This window comes from Pyxicephalus adspersus, chromosome 2, assembly GCF_032062135.1.
Source record: "Pyxicephalus adspersus chromosome 2, UCB_Pads_2.0, whole genome shotgun sequence".
In the NCBI taxonomy this organism is placed as follows: Eukaryota; Metazoa; Chordata; class Amphibia; order Anura; family Pyxicephalidae; genus Pyxicephalus; species Pyxicephalus adspersus.
Genome location: NC_092859.1, coordinates 121134019 through 121152085, shown reverse-complemented (window position 1 = coordinate 121152085; position 18067 = coordinate 121134019). Strand labels below are relative to the sequence as shown.

Sequence of the window (18067 nt, the reverse complement as noted above, 5' to 3'; positions counted from 1 at the left end):
CAGTCTAGGGTAGAGGGTGAAGCTAAGGTCCTCCATCAGCATGATTTATATTTACTTTACTAATCCAAGCACATTTCAAAGTAGGTATCAACCAACTCCAATACAAGTGAGTGCAAGCCCTAGCAGCATTAATCAATGTAAATCAACACAGATTTCCTATAACGCAAAAAAAGCATGGATTGTCTGGATTGTCAGCCAGCATTCTGTGAATTGCTGTGCAAGGAGTAAACAGTCCACCAAAAAACATGTAGTATGGTACTGGGAGCTAAATTAGACTTTGAGCAGGCAGCTGAGGAGGTAGAAAAAGATTTTTTTTTTAGTACTAATAGATTGTTTTACCAAAGGGAAACAAAGCTTGTGCGTTAGAGAGGAAATGGTCTTTAGCGGAGGTAAATAAAAGTCGATATACCACTGAAAGGTTATGTTGAGCATGATCAGATGCATTGCATTTCAAAGGAAGTAAAAAAAATGTGCCAGAAGCAAAGGGAAAATAAAATGAAAAAGTTGAAGCGCGGTCCTATAAATCCAGGCCATAAGGCCTGTCCTGTGCCCGCAACTTTTAAAGAGACATCCATTGGGACCGAGTAAGGAAATGCTTAGCCCTAACAACTGAAAGCAGAGGTAGTCAAAAGGGAATTCAAAAAAGGCTGAGGGAAATTAGGATTGTCTAAAATAGGAAAAAGTGTGGATTGAGGTGGTGAAATTCTTGGCATAAAGAAAGCTGTTTGGCAAACTCATCAAGTAGAACCAATGGTTCTTCAAAAAAGATAATTAAAGGTAAGTGATCAGTCATCCAGAGAAGAGCAACAAGAGGAACGGGGAAGAATGAAGACTCCGTGGTCATCCATTATTTGAAAGGTAAGTGATGACACCAATCCCTAGTAGACCATAGTAGAGGATAATATTAGAAGTCTCAATTCACCCAATTTCTTAGAGGGACAAAGAGTAGGTCTACCAATTGTGGCTTACGCATGGGACCAAATAAACAGTCAAAGTTAAATGATCCAAACGATCCATTGATACCCTACCAAAAGGTTCTACGATAAGAAGAAAAAATAAAGGGCATAATGAAGTCTTCTTTTATACCATTAGTAACAGAGAATGATTAGAAGGCGTCAATTCACTCCACTACTGAAAACCCAAGAAGATGGCTTTTTTTCCAAAAAGACCAATGGAGTATAGAGTGGTTTCCATAAAATCCCAATCTACATGGTTGAAGGCTTTAGCCTCTGTGGAAGATAGAACAAAAAGGAAAGCATCACAATGATCCACATGGATAAGGTTTGATTCCGATCACATTGTCATTTGTCTCCCTAGTAGACAAAAAACAACCAAGTCAAAATGTAAAACTTTGGGAAGATGAGGAGGAGCTGATTCATAAAGATTTTTGTAATACACTTCAGGTCCTGATTAAGCAAAAAAGATGACACAATAAAATACTGCAGATTGCAAGATATGTCCCCTCAGTTAGGAGTATGGTGAAAAACACTTGTGGACCAGGAATATACAAAAGTAGTAAATAAAGTTGGGAAGATATAAGTGGACAGAGTTTGTAATATTGCAAATTGAACCTTTCAGGACCTTGGGATTTGCCCATGGTAAATTCTTTATTGTTTTGGGTGGGTTCTTCCAGAGTAATTGAAGAGCCCATAAAGTCTTTGCCTGCAGTAAACAGTTGAGGAATCCTGGAGGAATTCCCAGATTTATCAACATTTTCTCTGGACTGGTCAGCCCCAGAGGAAGGTTTAAGATTATATAGAAAATATACACAATTTCCCCAGTCATAAGCTGCCTGACCCCGCTGGGTATTATCAATGTGCGATATGTACATCTGCTTCCCATTTCTTCCAAAAGGCATATGCTAAAAAGGGTGGAAAAAAATTAAACTAGCAATAATTATTGCTTAAACTTCTGTACAAATTTGGATTTTACAGCTTGTATATGAAAACTGTAAACTGCCTTTTCAATCTATATGAAATAAACAAAAAAACAATACCATGTTCCTTTTTTTATTTAATTCACAATAGAAATAAAATAATAGCATTCAGTTTTGTCATAAAACCAATAAAATATAGCTTGTACCACCACCTTACAAAACATGAAGTCGTGATGCATCACACACAGGTTTACTTTTTTTCCTCTTTTTCTTAGATTGAAAACAAAGCCAACCACCTTTCCATAGGATGCAAAACCAATCATACAGATCAATTTTGTTTTCACAATTATAACTTACCATTCCACACCTACAAAAGAACTGCTCATGACATTTGCATAGCAATACAGTATGTTACAGTTCTTCAGGGCACTAGATATACACAAACATTCCAAAGGTTCTTTTAGGCTTAAGTCTGCACCAAGGTGTACAAATTAGAACAAAAAAAAAAAAAAACAAACATAAGAAAGGTGCACTGTGACCATTGAAATATCTTCTTCACTATAACACAAAACTTCTATCTGTTATAGATCAAAAAGTCCTTCTCCTTTAAAATTCATTAGAATCGCCATCTAGCCCCCACATTTGCCAGGTGTGTAGCAGATAGCCTGCCAATACCGCCGGAGTGAAAAGTACGGCTCCATCTCATGGCTGCTTCCAGAGAATTTCATAGCCGATCCACCATCTTCGGTTTCTCTGCTTCAGTTAGATTTCCGTGACTGTAAGAATTCTTTTTTATATTCACTATGGCTATTAAGGAGAAAAGGATAGACAGTAAGCAAGCAGCCCAGTTTTTCAATATGCAGTCCTTTTCAAGACCAGAACTATTACTTCCTAAACCTTATATGTGGATGCTATAGGGTATCACTGGGACAGAAGTGATTGGAGGTGAAGGTGGAGAGGGGTCTAAAGATACACAGCCATCATCTTTGATCCAGTGGCTTCAAGTAAATGAACATACAAATTAAACATTTTCATTCTCGCTTTCCTATACCGACATCAAGTTTAACTATGCCTTTTTTTTTTTTTCCTTTACCAATGCATATCTTTACATTTTTGCTTGGTGCTCGACTGCCACTTTGGATAAAATGGTTTTGTAGAGCTCATCCTAGGTAGAACATTTTTAGGGAGTACTTTAGGGAAAACAGAATAAAACTACCTGTTCTATGGATGCTCTGAATGCCTGGTTATCCATTTCAAAATGGTGACCTTGCTGATCTGGATCATGCGGCTGACGGATAGTTGCTTTGTTCCTATGGCCAAGCATTCGGGTCTTGTAGCACTGGAAAAAAAAAAAAAAAAAAAACATTACCTACTCCTATACAATAATTGAAACAAGCTCTCACCGATCTAAAGGATCCTGGAACATTTCTTGCTCACAGTTCAGAGGAGCATTTTAATGCTATAACAGTGGCTCAGCTCACCCTGCACCCCTTACACATCAGTGACTTGGCAGCCAACCTTCTAATCTTCAATGTAAATTCAGTGTAGATGCAACAGGATAATGGAAGAAAAAGATATAGCTGCTTGGAAGGCTTCAATTGGAAAATTTGTAGTCCTAGTACCCAATGTCTTCACAGAGACGAAATACCACTTGCCTATAAAGTTAATGTACTGCTTGTTAAGCCATTTGTAGTTCATTTTGAACACACAATGTTGCTTGATATAGTCCTGTATATTCACATACCCTCGTATGACCAAGGTAGCCTTGGGAAATTGTATGGAAACTTCTAACAAATAATTCTTTGGAGGCAAACTGTACAGCTTTGAAAACATGTGGGCAGATATTGAAAGATTGTCAGACTGTTGCAAATGCACATGGGGTCACTTACCAGTAAAAGGCATCTTTTCAGCAACTTACCACGTAGACCAGTATGGGAAAGATCAAGATGCAGAGTCCACACATCACAATTATAGCCACAGCGTAGCCAGGGAAATCCAGATATTCATTATAAGGGCTTGACGTGGAGTCTAAAATTGAAAGCCCAGAAAAATTATAATTATTCAGGAGAATTCAAGAAACCAAAAAATTTAATTTCCAATATACAATATCTTTATCATATTTTGATCAGGTCCAGATACTGACTGACCTAAACCTGTACATTGACCTAGGTAGCCTATTCAGAAGGAAATTTTTACATCCTATTGCTTATAGAAATGTTTATTATTGCTAGTTTAATTGGAAATCCCTATATGATAAAGGATATCATCAGCCAAAACTGAAATGTTATCACAGGATTGATGTACAAGTTATTGCCCTTTTCATACTTATTAGATATATCCTTTTCTGCTTCAGAGACACACTGGACACACATTGGAAGTGATGAAAATTACAAGCTAACAGGTATTTAGGAAAATTTACCATCTACTCTACTCCCCCCAATTGCCCATGTAAGGCAGTATTTCATGGAACATAGTTCTTAAACTTCATATAGGCATTTCACCTTAATAGTAGGTTTCCAGAATGATATGCTTTTCTGTGACTATGAATAAAAATGACAGCAGTCAAAATGCACTCAAATGCTCCTTGTTGGTTTTATAGAAGTGCAACCACCTGATATCTATATTTACACATGATAAATTCATAAAACTATAGTATGATATACAGACACTTTACATCCCACATGATGGGACAGGGACTACAGAAGGCAAAATATTGGTTACTTGGTACCTGCCAAAATGGTGTAGCCTATGTGACAAACTCACGAAAAAGGAGAACTTCATAAACTAGACCCCCCTAATGTTTACCACAGGGTACATCAAGCTGTCAGAGGGTACAAAGGAATATGAAGCTCATCACACTGCAATTCACAGTAATTTAATACAACTTAGAACAGCAAAAGCAACCAGCTATCTATACACAGGCTGGAAACTCCCCTTAAATTATTCCAACACACACTGAAAAAGGAGAACCCCACTTTTTTTTGTAGTGAATTGTTGTGTCACAAAGCCCCACATCATTGGCCAGTCTAAACCTGAAGACCACAACTGAAAAATCTGGCAGAGGAAAACAATTTGGTACACTGAATACTGCTTAAGATTTACTGGAAATGTAAGCCTTAAACCCCATATGCAGCAAACGCAAACCCTATTCCTTTCATCCATGCAGTCTGGCTACATACAGAGAACTACTCTAATCTTTATGAATGAGGCATGGTAGTGGAATAAAACAGATCGTGATATATGTTCCCCATTAAAAAAGAGGCCATACATAATTTAAGGATGACAGATATGTAACTCAAAGCCATCCATGGACTCCTGGGTCTTCATGTTTAGAAAGGACCTTTTAAAAAAAGTATTGAGTTCAGACTGCTGGGTATAAATAAATCTATATTTGTGAGATGCCGTACACACAGAAGGCACAAACTTAAAAGGAATACACAAAATGTTATGGGGTTGGTCAGCGTACACCTATTACATCTTAAAATTGATTCAAGAGTCTGAGGGTCACAAAAATAAAATCTCCTACCTCCAATGTTTACAGATTGAAAATCCACTTTAAAGTTTGAAGAGCCCAACATGTCCTCAGATGTCCGAGCCTGAAGAAATTGTTTTAATACTTCCCTACTGCCTGGAGCTGGAAACCGGTACATTAAGTCCCCTTTGCACACTACAGAGCCGCTACTAAATCAAATAGAATAAAACACAAGTTGAACACTGCACATGGATTCAAAACAAATCCAAACCTTCATTTCCTGTTACACAAATGAAAGTCAACAAGTTCCGCCTATCCATATACAAATGAGGGCAATAACATTTTACTAAATATATTAGAGTTGGAAAAATGATTTGTGCAGCACCACTCTTGGCCTCCTCTACAAGTTTTGGGTCTTGTTGGTGCTGGCAATGCACTGTCAAGTAGAACTGGATATTTCATACATTCACGCCAGAATTTATGATGACCTAACCATGCTACATGTTCGCTTCATTTTGAAACGAAGGCCATTTGTCATTGGCATCATATACATCAGTAAAAATGTTTTTGGGTTTTAAATGGGGAGGAGGGAACAATAATGGTCACCAGGTGTCCTTTGATAACCATATCCAACTCCATTTAACATCAAATCTATGCATATTTATGTGTTAAGAGTTTGGTGACAGATTTCCAAAGATTGTTTGATTTCTAGATAGATCCTGTAAAGCAGGTCCTGGAACAAGAAAAACGTACCACCGACATTAAATGCAAGTTTCTTTTAAGGCCATTATTATTTCGTTATTTTGAAGAAACACTTGATAAAAACAGCAAATCAGACATTCCCTCAAACATTCTCTTGTGGGAACTTCCAGGTCAACATGTTACAATGGAAGTAATTAATTCCCACCAAGGAATGCCAAGTACTTTTTTCCTTTAAAGCTTCTACAATTTACGGATTACATTATTAAACAGTAAATTAAAAGAAAGAAGAAATTGTAGCAGGGGTTGGGGGAGATTTGAAAAAATATTTTAAGGGCTTCAATGATGTTAGATTGTGAAAAAAAAAAAACACAACAAACTTTTCTGAAAACGACTTAAAACATCAAGACACTCACTAGAATTCTCGGACCACCACCTGGAGAAGATTTGAGTCTCGCAATGCCAGTTCTATCTAAAGAGGAAAAGAAAAATCTTTGAAGAACATTTAAACTGTAAAAAGATGTTGCTAGTGATCCATTCTTTGTGTAAACGAACTGCAGCACCATATCTAAAATTAGCCATTGATGTGCACTGAAAGAATATGGCTGTTTGTGTCCTAGCACATCTATTGTTTTATATTCTGTAGAAGACAAAAAAATGGTATTTAGGTATTTAAAATTTATTTTTAGAAAACTAGGAAGCTCCCAGCATAGGATTATCAAGTATTTTAAATACATGCAGCCCTTTTCTTGTATAGTTTACTTGACTCGCAGTGTGTTTTATGTAGAAACTGGGAGAGTAGCAAAGGGAATACTAGTTTAATTGCATGACAGCAATATTAAGGCTACTGAAAGTCTATACTTGGGGGGCTTCAAAATTTAAATAACATGCCGAAACGATATTGAACACTCAATATTGAATATTAAAATAAAATATGGCAACAGGGTCTCTTGAAGAGGAGGATCAAAAGATTGGAGACAGGAGGGGAAATTGTTAGGGTATTTAGGTTTCTTCAGGGGCTTTCATGTCAAAGTATTATTGTGTGTACAGTTCTCAATTACCAGCAATAGGTGCATGGAAAGAAGTCTAACATCAACTTACGGATTTTGACAGGTCCATGCTAAGCTTCTGGGACTCCGGGGAGGCCATATCCAGCAAAGTTACCTTGAACTGTTCGTTTGTTATGCGAAAATTAAAAGGATAAATTTGTAACTCATTATGCATGCCTAGAAAAAAAAAACATACATTGAACAAAACCAAAAGTGAAGAAACCACTTAAAAATGTTTCATAAAAGGAGGATACAAACCATCCACAGCTATTGAACGAAGGTCCACAGATCCATTTGCAAGGGGGATAAGGGTTGATAAAAGAACCTGGACATCCGTGAAAGTTCTCGATTGCATGTATAAGATCCCTTTGACTTCAAGGTCTCCATGGAGATCCCTGAATTGCAAAATAACCCCACCAAGATCAAAGATTGAAAAGAATAAAAATAAAGTTATATTTATACACACAGATCATTTACGAAAAAAAAAGCAATTAGATAAAAATTAAAAAATACTAAAATCTCACTGATTCTTACAAACAATTACAATAGTTACCAATTCATGTAGATATTCCAAGATTACAACTACCCTGTTCCCTGAAAATAAGACAGTGTCTTATATTAATTTTTGCTCCACAAAATGCACTGGGGCTTACTTTGGGGGGACGTCTTTTTTTCATGAACAATGAACATTTAGTCTTGAACAAAAAAAAAAAAATCATCATTTATTCAAATACAGTCATGTCATTCATCACATTCTGGATCATCATCATAACTCTCCAAACACTGAAATCCATTCTTGAATTTCCTGTGACTCCATCTCCTTTAGAACTATTGGCCCCAATTTTCTCATGTCTAGCAATACCACTTTTCTTAAAATGAGCACCTCTTGTCTCTCTCTCTCTCTATATATATATATATATATATATATATATATATATATATATATATATACTTATTTTCAGGCTAGGGCTTATCTTCGTCTTATTTTTGGGAAATTGGGTGGTACCAGGGAAAAGTAATTTTAAGGTTGGAGGTCGTCGAGGGTTATGCAAGTTTTCACATACACATAATGCGCAAGCAAATATGAACCGAAAGGTTTCAACCAAATGAATGGGTTCAGTCAAACTCAATTTTACCCAATGAGCTACAAATACTTTTCCAAGAGAATGCATTTAGGGTAGTGTAGTTCATTAAGGCGATTATTGAATTTTGGCTTTATTGTTTTTGCCCCCCTCGGTCTTCGTTTTAATGAAAAAAACAAGGGTAGATAAAGCAATTTCTGCAACCTTCAGAATCATTTGGGACGCCATTTAAAAAAACAGGCAATCTGACATTCCCTCAAACATTACCTTGTGCGAATCTAAACACAGGGACCTGGAAGATTCCCACAAGGGAATATATGAGGGAAGGTCTGATTTCCTGTTTTACAAATGGAGCCCATGGCACCCTTTTAAGTCATACAAAAAACCTAGGCATTTACCGGGCTTTTCATGTAAATGAAAATGTTTTATTTTGTAATTTAAGTGTTCATTTAGCTCTTCATGAATTGGAAGTTTTCAGTAGCCCCATCCTAGAAGATATTTTTATATGAACTTCTTCTGATGGAGACTGCTTTATGTTTTAAAGTAATTAAGCTTAGAACAGATCACTTACCGAATTTTGGAAAAGGAAATATTGGTAATGGGAAAGGATACATTTATAGTACGCAGCATCTGCAAATATAGTAGAGCATATTAGTATCACATATCGGCCAATACATTATACAATACTGGAATATGTGTCAAACAATTGATGAATATTTTTGGCAATACACTTATCCACCCATCATCATAAAATCAAAACAAGACTACTGTAGTAATTATAGCATAGCATAAATGAGAACACCATGATTGCGGTACAAGTTTAGGAAAAATCTTCCTTGGGTAAAGTTCTTATAAAGTATAGGCAGAGTTATTGGTCGGACAGTTTGATAGTTTTCATAGTTTGTTCTAATAATCTCCAGAAGTAATGGTCTTACATGGTTGTTACCGAGTTACATGCTCCATACAAGACATTTGCAGGCCTTACTGAAAACATGGCTGAGAAACCTAGACTACTTTAGTGGGTACCATATACATAGACCAAAAACATAGTATGGAAATCCTTTTGTACCTCCTTTTGTAAACCCTCCAAGTAATTTTGCGTGTCTTGATAATTTGGTGAAATGGCAATAAATCCAAAATGGAGAACAACAAAATAGATAGACAAAGATTCATGCTCCAGGTTCCTTGGTGAATATCCTAAAAAAGAAACAATTTATGAATTAAACTAAGTGCTTTACCCAATATAGAATTCAGATTTTACTACTAAAGTCCCAGAAACCAAATTATAATATTATTATTATTGATAATAAACAGTATTTATATAGTGCCGACATATCACGCAGCACTATGACAGAGGAGGAGAAGATCCTGCCCAGAAGAGCTTACAATCTAGGAGGGGGGATATGGAGTGGTGAGAAGAATGGAGATTTTTAAGACACAGAAGACAAAGGGGAGGCAAGTTTGAAAAAAAAAAATGGGTTTTGAGTGTGGTTTTAAAGTAGGAACAAGCCGAATGGGACGAGGAAGACCATTCCAGAGAATTGGGGCAGCTCTAGAAAAGTCTTTTATTCGTGCATGTTTTTCTACCAGGTCAGAAATGTAAGTGGGAGAAGAACTTTGGAGGGATTTGAAGGCAAAGCACAGGAGCTTGGATTTGATTCTAAGATGAAATGGAAGCCAATGAAGAGAATTACAAAGAGATGCAGTAGAAAAGCATTGGGAAGGATGGATAAATCTAGCTGCAGAATTCATAATAGATTGTAGAGGAGAGAGTCGGGTTAGTGGAATTCCAGAGAGGAGGAGGCTACAGTAGTCCAGGCGAGAGATGATAGGAGCGTGTACAGTTTGGTGGTCTCTGGGGACAGGTAGGAGCAGAGAGGTTGCGTAGGTGAGAAAGAACCTGGTAGCGTTCTATTTTGGAAGGTAAAGGATAGGGCAGAATCAAAATTGATGCCAAGACGTGCTTAGGAATATGTCGGGGGGGCATTTGGAATGTGGGGGGTGGAGGAAGAGAGATGATGGGTTTTATCCAGGTTAAGTTTCAGAAATCTGTCAGACATCTATGATGAGATGGCTGACAGGCAGCATTAGACCTTATCCAGGACTGAAGGAGACAGGTCAGGGGTGGACAGATAGCGCATACAGATGGCACTGTAAGCCAGAGGAGGATATGAGACTACCGTACAGAGAAAAGAGAACCGGTCCAAGAACTGACCCTTGTGTCAGACCTGTTCCACCCTGTATTCTCACCACTGTAATTAAAAAAAAAAAATTAAAAAATTTGAAAAATGCACTTAGCATACCTTGGCACTCCACAGTAGATGTATTAATGTTCCACCCAAAAACATTTTGTTTTGTTGCGGAATTATCAGAAAGGATGGTCCTCACTATATCCGAGCCGCTTGGGGTGGATGAGCGGCTGCCAAATACAATTCTACTGTCCACAACAACTGAACCATTGCTAAAATAAAAAAAAAAAAGTTACACTTTGCACTTTTTCCATAATCAATCAAATTGAATATAAAACTAACAAGGAAAATTCTAAAAGCCATCAAGTTTATTATCGATTAGTGAATTCAAAGAGTTTAGGGACGCAAAATGGTATACAGAATACCAGTTTCTTCAAATGAAATAGCCTTTCACAATGCACTATCTCTCATTTCCACTCATTTGTCAATTCAACAAGTGGTAGGGTAACCAGATGTGACGCCCAGGGGTCTATTTATAAAGCAGTGAATCTGACATTTACCAAAACCTTTCTTTGTGCAGAATCAATTACTGCTATTGAAAAACATGGGCCTGGAAGATTTTCCACCAGTGAATGTTTCAGTGAATGTCAGATTTGCTGCTTCATAAATTACTCAATGTACGATAGATAGCCACATTTTAGAGCATTCCTGTAGTACAGTGGAAACCATGTGTCCATGTAAGGAGGGTTATGACAAGTAGTAGGTGAGCAATTGTGTTAAATAAGATACTAAAAAGGCAGTATAAGTTTGACAGCTGCACAGCTACACAATGGGTTTTTGATTGCACAGAGTGCCCTAAAAAAACCTCAACATAACCGCAGCCAAAAATAAATATTTTAACTGCCCACATTGGTTTCCATAATAATCAGGCATCTGAATCTGGTTAATTTGCATTTGGAAACTTTCAGTGATTCATTATATTTAAAATGTCAGAAGTTGGCCCAACAATTCCATATTAATACCAAAACTTCTAATTATCACACACCTCTTTTTAGATCTGTTTCATAAAGTATCTCTTGGTGTAGCAGGTACAAAAGGGGAGTAGTATAGTTAGTAAAAAGTTTTTTAACATAACTTCTTTTAACAACAAAAATTTATAATAGAATCATATGGCTCTATAAAAGCAAATGTAAGAAAAGACATGATCAATAGTTAAGCAAGCTATTAAAGAAGAGTATTTGTGTAAATTAAAGAATACACAAAAAATGAACTCCAGTTAAAGTTAGAGTGTGCAGCATAATCAGCAAGTAAATTGTGCATACTTCCCAAAATTGGCTAAAGTTCACCCACACCAACAAACATTTAGTTATTGCAATAATATGTCCTACCACAAGATGCTGATATAACATTGTAAATACATTTTTTAGTAAGTAGGTGAAAGTGAAATAAAATAAGGAGAAAAGGTATTAATAAAAATACTTACGAAAACCCAAGTATTTCTGCTTGTACATATTCTTGCTGGTATTTGGTAGCCAAAACTTTATTTAGCTATAGAAGGATAAATAAGTTTATACAATGATATACCAAATATTTATGAAAACAAGCGTTTAATCACTACAATCACAATGACACAGATTACATATAGTTTGCAAATATGCTTTGGCTTTTTAAATACAATAAATTGAATAAAAGTAAACACTATCAACCTACAGTAGCTGAATGTTACATTGCATTAAACATGCAAAAGTTGAATGAATGAATGATAAAAAAGAAGAAACTAATTGCCCTGGGTTGCTATATGGGCCTTTTTAACAGTGTTTAAAAATTTGTAATATCTACTAAAGGCTAGCTCTGCATGTCATTGTTCACACTTTCACACACACATTATATATATATTTCACACACACATCTACGTAAAGGAAGAGCTGTAGTCTGATGTTAGTCATAGAGCAGATCAATAACCCAATCTCAGAATAACTAAAGTTTTTATAGATTTTAATCCATAATTCCAGCCCTACCTATACCTATGCACAGTTGTACACGCTCCTCTCCTGTACTCTAAATAACTCATTCTGATTTCACTGCACAATGTGAGTTTCTCAGTGTGGTTAATTTACTAAAGGAATATATAGGAATAGTACACATAGCAAAGTGAAGTAACTCCTTACAAGTAATGTGGTAAAAGCTTTATTAACTTCAACCACCCAATCGTGTTCAAGCAAAAATTCTTTTAGATATTCTTGAAATGTATTGGGTATTCTCAGTGAAGTTTTATCACATTTATTGAGCTAAGTGATATCACCTTTGCTATAGATTGATTTCACTTTTCAAATCAACCCCAGTTTGTGTTGGAAACTACAGCAAAACAGAAAGAGCTTGCATCATTTCCCGGTGGACAGACATGCAATATAATCAAGCCATTTCCCTTCCAGTCATTGTGTCCTTGGCTTACTCTATGTTTATTGGATTTTAATTCAGAGACTATATGGATCACACATGGGCATTTTCAGGATGCCATGTACAGCACCCTACTGACTAGTGAGAGTTGCACAGATCTAAAGTCTAAAATATACATGTACTTTTTTTTTACACTATTTCCAGAGATACATTCTCTCCTACAGATAATTATGGAAACTTATAATCATAAAATCACTGCAATTATTCTCAGTCAGTTACACTCAGGCCATTTTTCTCAAAGGAGAATAACATATGCCTGGCCTACCCAAGGGGGAAGGGGCAAATGTATGAGAAAACTTTAGGGGAAGTTTCTAAACCCATTAAAAAAACCTGAACATTCAAGTGAATTCAAAACATTATATCAACCAGCACAAAAAAAGTTAAAAAAGTAAAATCTTTTATGAGAGATTAAAGTTTAGGAGTTTGGCTTTAGATTTACTTTAAGCAATACTATTACATTAACATATCTATGAACTGGTATCTTTACTTACCACAAGTTTTACTTCCCTTTCCAGTCTCTTGTACTCATCAGTTGTACGGTTACTAAGCTGCTCACTGTATGAGACACCAGTAAGATGAAAGGCTAATGGCACTGCAACAACATCTGGTTTGGATGATGGCATGGACTGATGAGTTGTCTGGATATCTAGAAGGCCCCTGCTCATAGTGCTGGTTGAAGTAGTAGATTTGGTAGGAATTATATCTGACGGGGGCATCCAAATTTTTAGACCAGGCACCTCCAACGTCTTCCCAATTGTTTTAGTAGAGCTTGTATATGTAGTTATTTTAGTTCTTGGTTGAGACACTGTCAAGGCAGGCTTTAAAGTGGAAGTAACAGACCGAGTAAGAGTAGACCTCACACGTGTCGGAATGGTTTGGCTTCGTTGAGGAATTTGTGTTGAGGAATTAAAGATCTTAGATTTTAGTGTTGTGGTAGAAATAGAATAGTTTGGACGTTTAGACAGTGTTAGACGTCTTGGACCTCTTTGAGTGACAAAAATAGTAGAATTTAAAGAGGCAACTGAAGATTGAGGATGCCAGATTTTGGAATATGTTTGAGAAGTGCTGCCTGATGTACTAGTAGAACTTATAGCGGTTTTGTTTCTTGACCGGGATACTTGGCTTTGTGGACTGAGGTAGGAAGTGGAATACAAGATTCTAGATTTTGATGGTATGGTAGAATTAAGGCCTTCCCAATTAGATGCAGTTTGAAGTGCTGCTGATCTTTCTGTTCCAATAAAAGAAGTAGATGTTAAAGGGTTGTCAACTGAAGAATGGCGTATCCATATTTTAGTAGAAGACATTTTGGAGGTCCTTTCAGATGTTCTATCAAAGGTTTCAGAACTTATCGTAGTTTTGTTTCTTGACTGGGATATTGTCAAGAGAGGATCTAAGGTAAAAGTAGAAGCAATTGACCGGGAAATCGTAGGTTTTTCATGGTCAGTGCTGAGAGTTCCTTGGTCTTGTGGAGTGATGGGGGTCAAGGAATAAAAAAAACTTGATTTTGGTCGCAAAGTAGAAATTTTAGACTCTTGATAACTAACTGCAGTCTGAAATGTCACATTTCTTTTGGTTCGCAAAGTGGTACGGGCCGGTAAAGACGTAATAGAAGGGGTAACTGAGGAATATTTATCAATGGAAAATGGTCTTAAGGACTCAGTGGGCCTCATGGAATCCATGATTTGCATTGCTCCAGGTGTGGATTTAGTCTGCAATGTTTTTTCCCCTAAGCTGGTAGAAATAGGTTTTTCTGTAGTGGCAGCAGGGTCAGGCTGATGGTTTATATTTGTGCCACTAAGCTTTTTGATTGTGTCAGTAGTAACAGAGGGCTTAGAGATGCCATTATATTGCTTGGTACTTGCAGATATCAATGATGGTATTGTAGAAGGCTCAGACTTGCTCAGCCAAAATGGCAAGCCTGTAGAACTACTTGTACTGGACATAGATGAGGCCATATGGTTTGAATTCACATTTCTATCGAATACATCATGAAAGATGGAGTCTGATAAGTAAAGCGTTGTTGAGCTTGGGAATTCTGTTGGTTCATGGGATACAGACAAATCTGAAGTATCTAACTCTGTTGGCTCAGAAGAATATTCTTCTAATAAAAATGAGGGAGATGCAAAACTGGATTCTTCCTTTGGTTCAGTAGTGTATGAGTCTGCAAAGGCAGAAACCGCCATTGTGCTAGGTAATTCCGTTTCATTTTTGGGGTTAAGCAATGTCTTTTCTCTAAATGAATCAACACTTTTAATATTTTCATCGACAGTCTGCTTTGTCAGAGGTGTCTGCAAAGTAGTTGTTACATTACGAACTTTCAGTTCACATGCTGGATATTGGCTTCCCGAAATGGGTAAAGGAGTAATGCTGGAAAGCATTTCATAATCAGTTTCAAATGACACTGCTTCTGTTGATTCAATGCTTTTCTCTGTAGAACTGGAAAGTTTTGGATATAAGGTAGGGCTAAGAAATGTCCTTTCAGTGCTTGCTGACTCCACATTACCTGCACTCTCAGATGTTCCCGTACCAGTGGATTTATGAGAAAAACTTATTTGTGTTACAGGATAGACAGATTTGATGGGCATCAATGAAGATATAAAGGCATTTACAGATGTGTTCTCCACCTGAGAAAATTGAACCAATTTTTCTTTTGTGCTTGTGACTTGATCACTAAATTTGTTATTTGAGGTAAATGTAACTGTATTTCTTGAAGCTTCTTTTGTTGAGGGAAAAACAGAGAGTCTTGGAATGTCAGAAGTGCTGGGTGACAAACTAAGTTTTGTGTACAGACTAGCTGCACTAAAAATTGTGCTCGAAGTATGATCATTTTGTAGTATGGAATGCTTGAATTGAGATGAGGTTTCCCTAACTGAAGAAAACAGGTTTGTTGCCATGGTCGCTCCATGATTTACCAAACCGGAATCAGTTGAGATTTTACTTGAACTCCGTTTTCCAGCAGAAGTCTTAAAATTAGAGGTCATGATATTTCCTAGGGTTGAGCTTTTGAATTCTCGACTGGCTGCCACGGTGAAATTGCCTTTTGCAGTGGAATTTGAAGGCTTTTGAGTTACCAAGCTTTGGCTGTTGATTGACGTTAGACGTTTAAAATTAGAGGTGTTACTAGAAGCAGATGAAGTTGTACCTTCTGTGTAAGTCTCTAACTTTTCACTATTTTTTGTGTTCTCATAATGAAAGGTATGAGTAGTCCTGAAAGGCAAAGAAGTTGCTGACTGCATTGTAGAGGTACCACCAGAGCCAGTGCTTCTTACATTTACCTGTGATGGCAAACCAATTCTTTTGCTGACCCTCGACCAAAAATCCAACATTTCAGACTGCGCAGAAGATTCTTTTTCAGCAAGAACTTCTCTGACGGCTTTCTGTAGCTTCAACGCAGTTATAAGCCCATTCTTATTTTCCACATCTCTTTTTAACAATCTACTCTTAGGCCACTCTCTGTCTATTAAATATCTATACTGATCAGGCACTTGGTAGCTACTCAGTACATCTGACACAACCAGAAGCTTTGAGAGAGGTATTTGTTTTACACTGGATGACTGTAGCAAGTTCAAAGACTTTTCCTGAACGGTTTGAAAGTTCAGTAAATCATTGGAGAGTGGCGGTTTTCTATGGCCACCAGCGCATATAATAGCATAGAAGAATACCAGACTCTGCAACCAAGGATACATTTTTTTTTACAATGGGAAGCACAGCTTGAGCCACTCAATTCAAGGTGTATTCCAGCTTTCTGCTTTTTTGGAAATGTTAGAAGAACTTATTCACCAAGATACTGAAACATGAAGAAAGATAAGGTTCATTAGATTTTTACTTTCTGGACAAAGGCTTACAACATCCTCTGGGCTTCTTTGGTGGAAAAAAAAAAATAATAATTTCCCTGTATGTTTAAAGGTTCCAGATGCTGGTGCTTGTAAAGCATCTTCAGGCCAAAGATCATTTTTTACACACATATATATATATATATATATATATATATATATACACATACACACACACACACATAAACACACTACTTTCTAAAATTGTTGCAGCTACACATTATGGAAAATACTTGTTAGTAGGACAGTTCACACATAAAGGAATTTACCTTATTGTAGCAGTAGCATCCAAAAACCATAAACATGTACTATATAGTCAGCCACAATTAATGAAACACTATAGTAACTACAAGTAAAAGGCTGCCATTGCTTATCTTTGCTTCTAAAAATGCCAATGTCATGGCACCTGTCATACAGAGTAAATGCTTAGCAGTGTGTCACTGACAAAACAAACAATCATATGAAAGTGAAGTCACAAGGTAGCCAGGAAAGCAGCATTTTCAGCAGAATTTATAAATACAAGGGTGGACATAGGGAGGTGCAAAGTGTGTCACGGACCCTATTCAGCCAACATGGGCCTATTGTTGGCTTCATCCACCACTGTATGAATATCAGTCTCAGAACAATGTAACAGTGGCAGATCACAGTTGATTTTGCAGCTATAACCTCTCCGGCAAACCAAATACATACTACTTTTACACCAAAAAAAAAAAAAAATATGTGGAGGAAGAGCAGCTGTAAACCAACCATATTGTATAAGAAACAATTCTGATCCACCAATAAAATGCTAGTTGCCCAGCTCCCATGTCCCAGTACTTTAGGTTCAGGAACCAAAACAGATATATAGAAAGGAGGTAAGATTTTCTTTGACTTTCCAGATTCTCATTTAATAGAAATAAAGCCAGAAGCCTCTTAAAAAACAGGCAAGTTGCATTTCTCTTAGTCAAGGTTAACTTGAACACTTGTCAATGGGAAAAGCACAATGTCACATTTTTTATTTTTAGCAGACCAGCAATACTTAAAACAATTGAGTATTTTATGGAACTCACCATAAACCTTACACAATCTGCAGAGCTAAAAAATTGATAAACTCCATAAAGATCTCTCACAAATTAAAAATCTGATTGCAATGGAAAAGCAAAGAAAGGAGAACATTACTCCTCCAGTGTTTATGCCTTCTGTGTACTGGCAGAGTAAACTCAAGTCAGGTGGGGCAGAGATCACACAGCTGTCAGCTAATCTAAATCATGATGCAGCAGCAAACCTACTACAGCCTTTTACAACATGTAAGGTCATATTCACATGGGCTTTTGTTTATGTGGAAGAACAGTGAGTACAGTAAGCATTTGCAAAGCTGTTTGGCAAACTTCAAACAGCTTTGATGCATAAGTTTGGGGAGCTTTATCATGG

The 18067-nt window shown here is 36.8% G+C and overlaps 1 protein-coding gene across 1 annotated transcript; it reads right to left on the bottom strand.

Annotated features, from left to right (window-relative positions):
- Positions 1-2000: 2000 nt before the first annotated feature.
- LOC140322168 (uncharacterized) lies at positions 2001-17795 on the bottom strand. Its single transcript, XM_072398777.1, has 13 exons — positions 17707-17795; positions 13316-16611; positions 11851-11915; positions 10482-10639; positions 9248-9375; positions 8750-8808; positions 7355-7491; positions 7149-7273; positions 6464-6519; positions 5403-5557; positions 3795-3904; positions 3093-3215; positions 2001-2683 (listed from the first exon to the last, which is right to left on the bottom strand). The coding sequence occupies exons 2-13, from the start codon at positions 16508-16510 to the stop codon at positions 2678-2680; spliced, it is 4317 nt and encodes a 1438-aa protein (XP_072254878.1). The 5' UTR covers positions 16511-16611; positions 17707-17795; the 3' UTR covers positions 2001-2677.
- Positions 17796-18067: the final 272 nt, after the last annotated feature.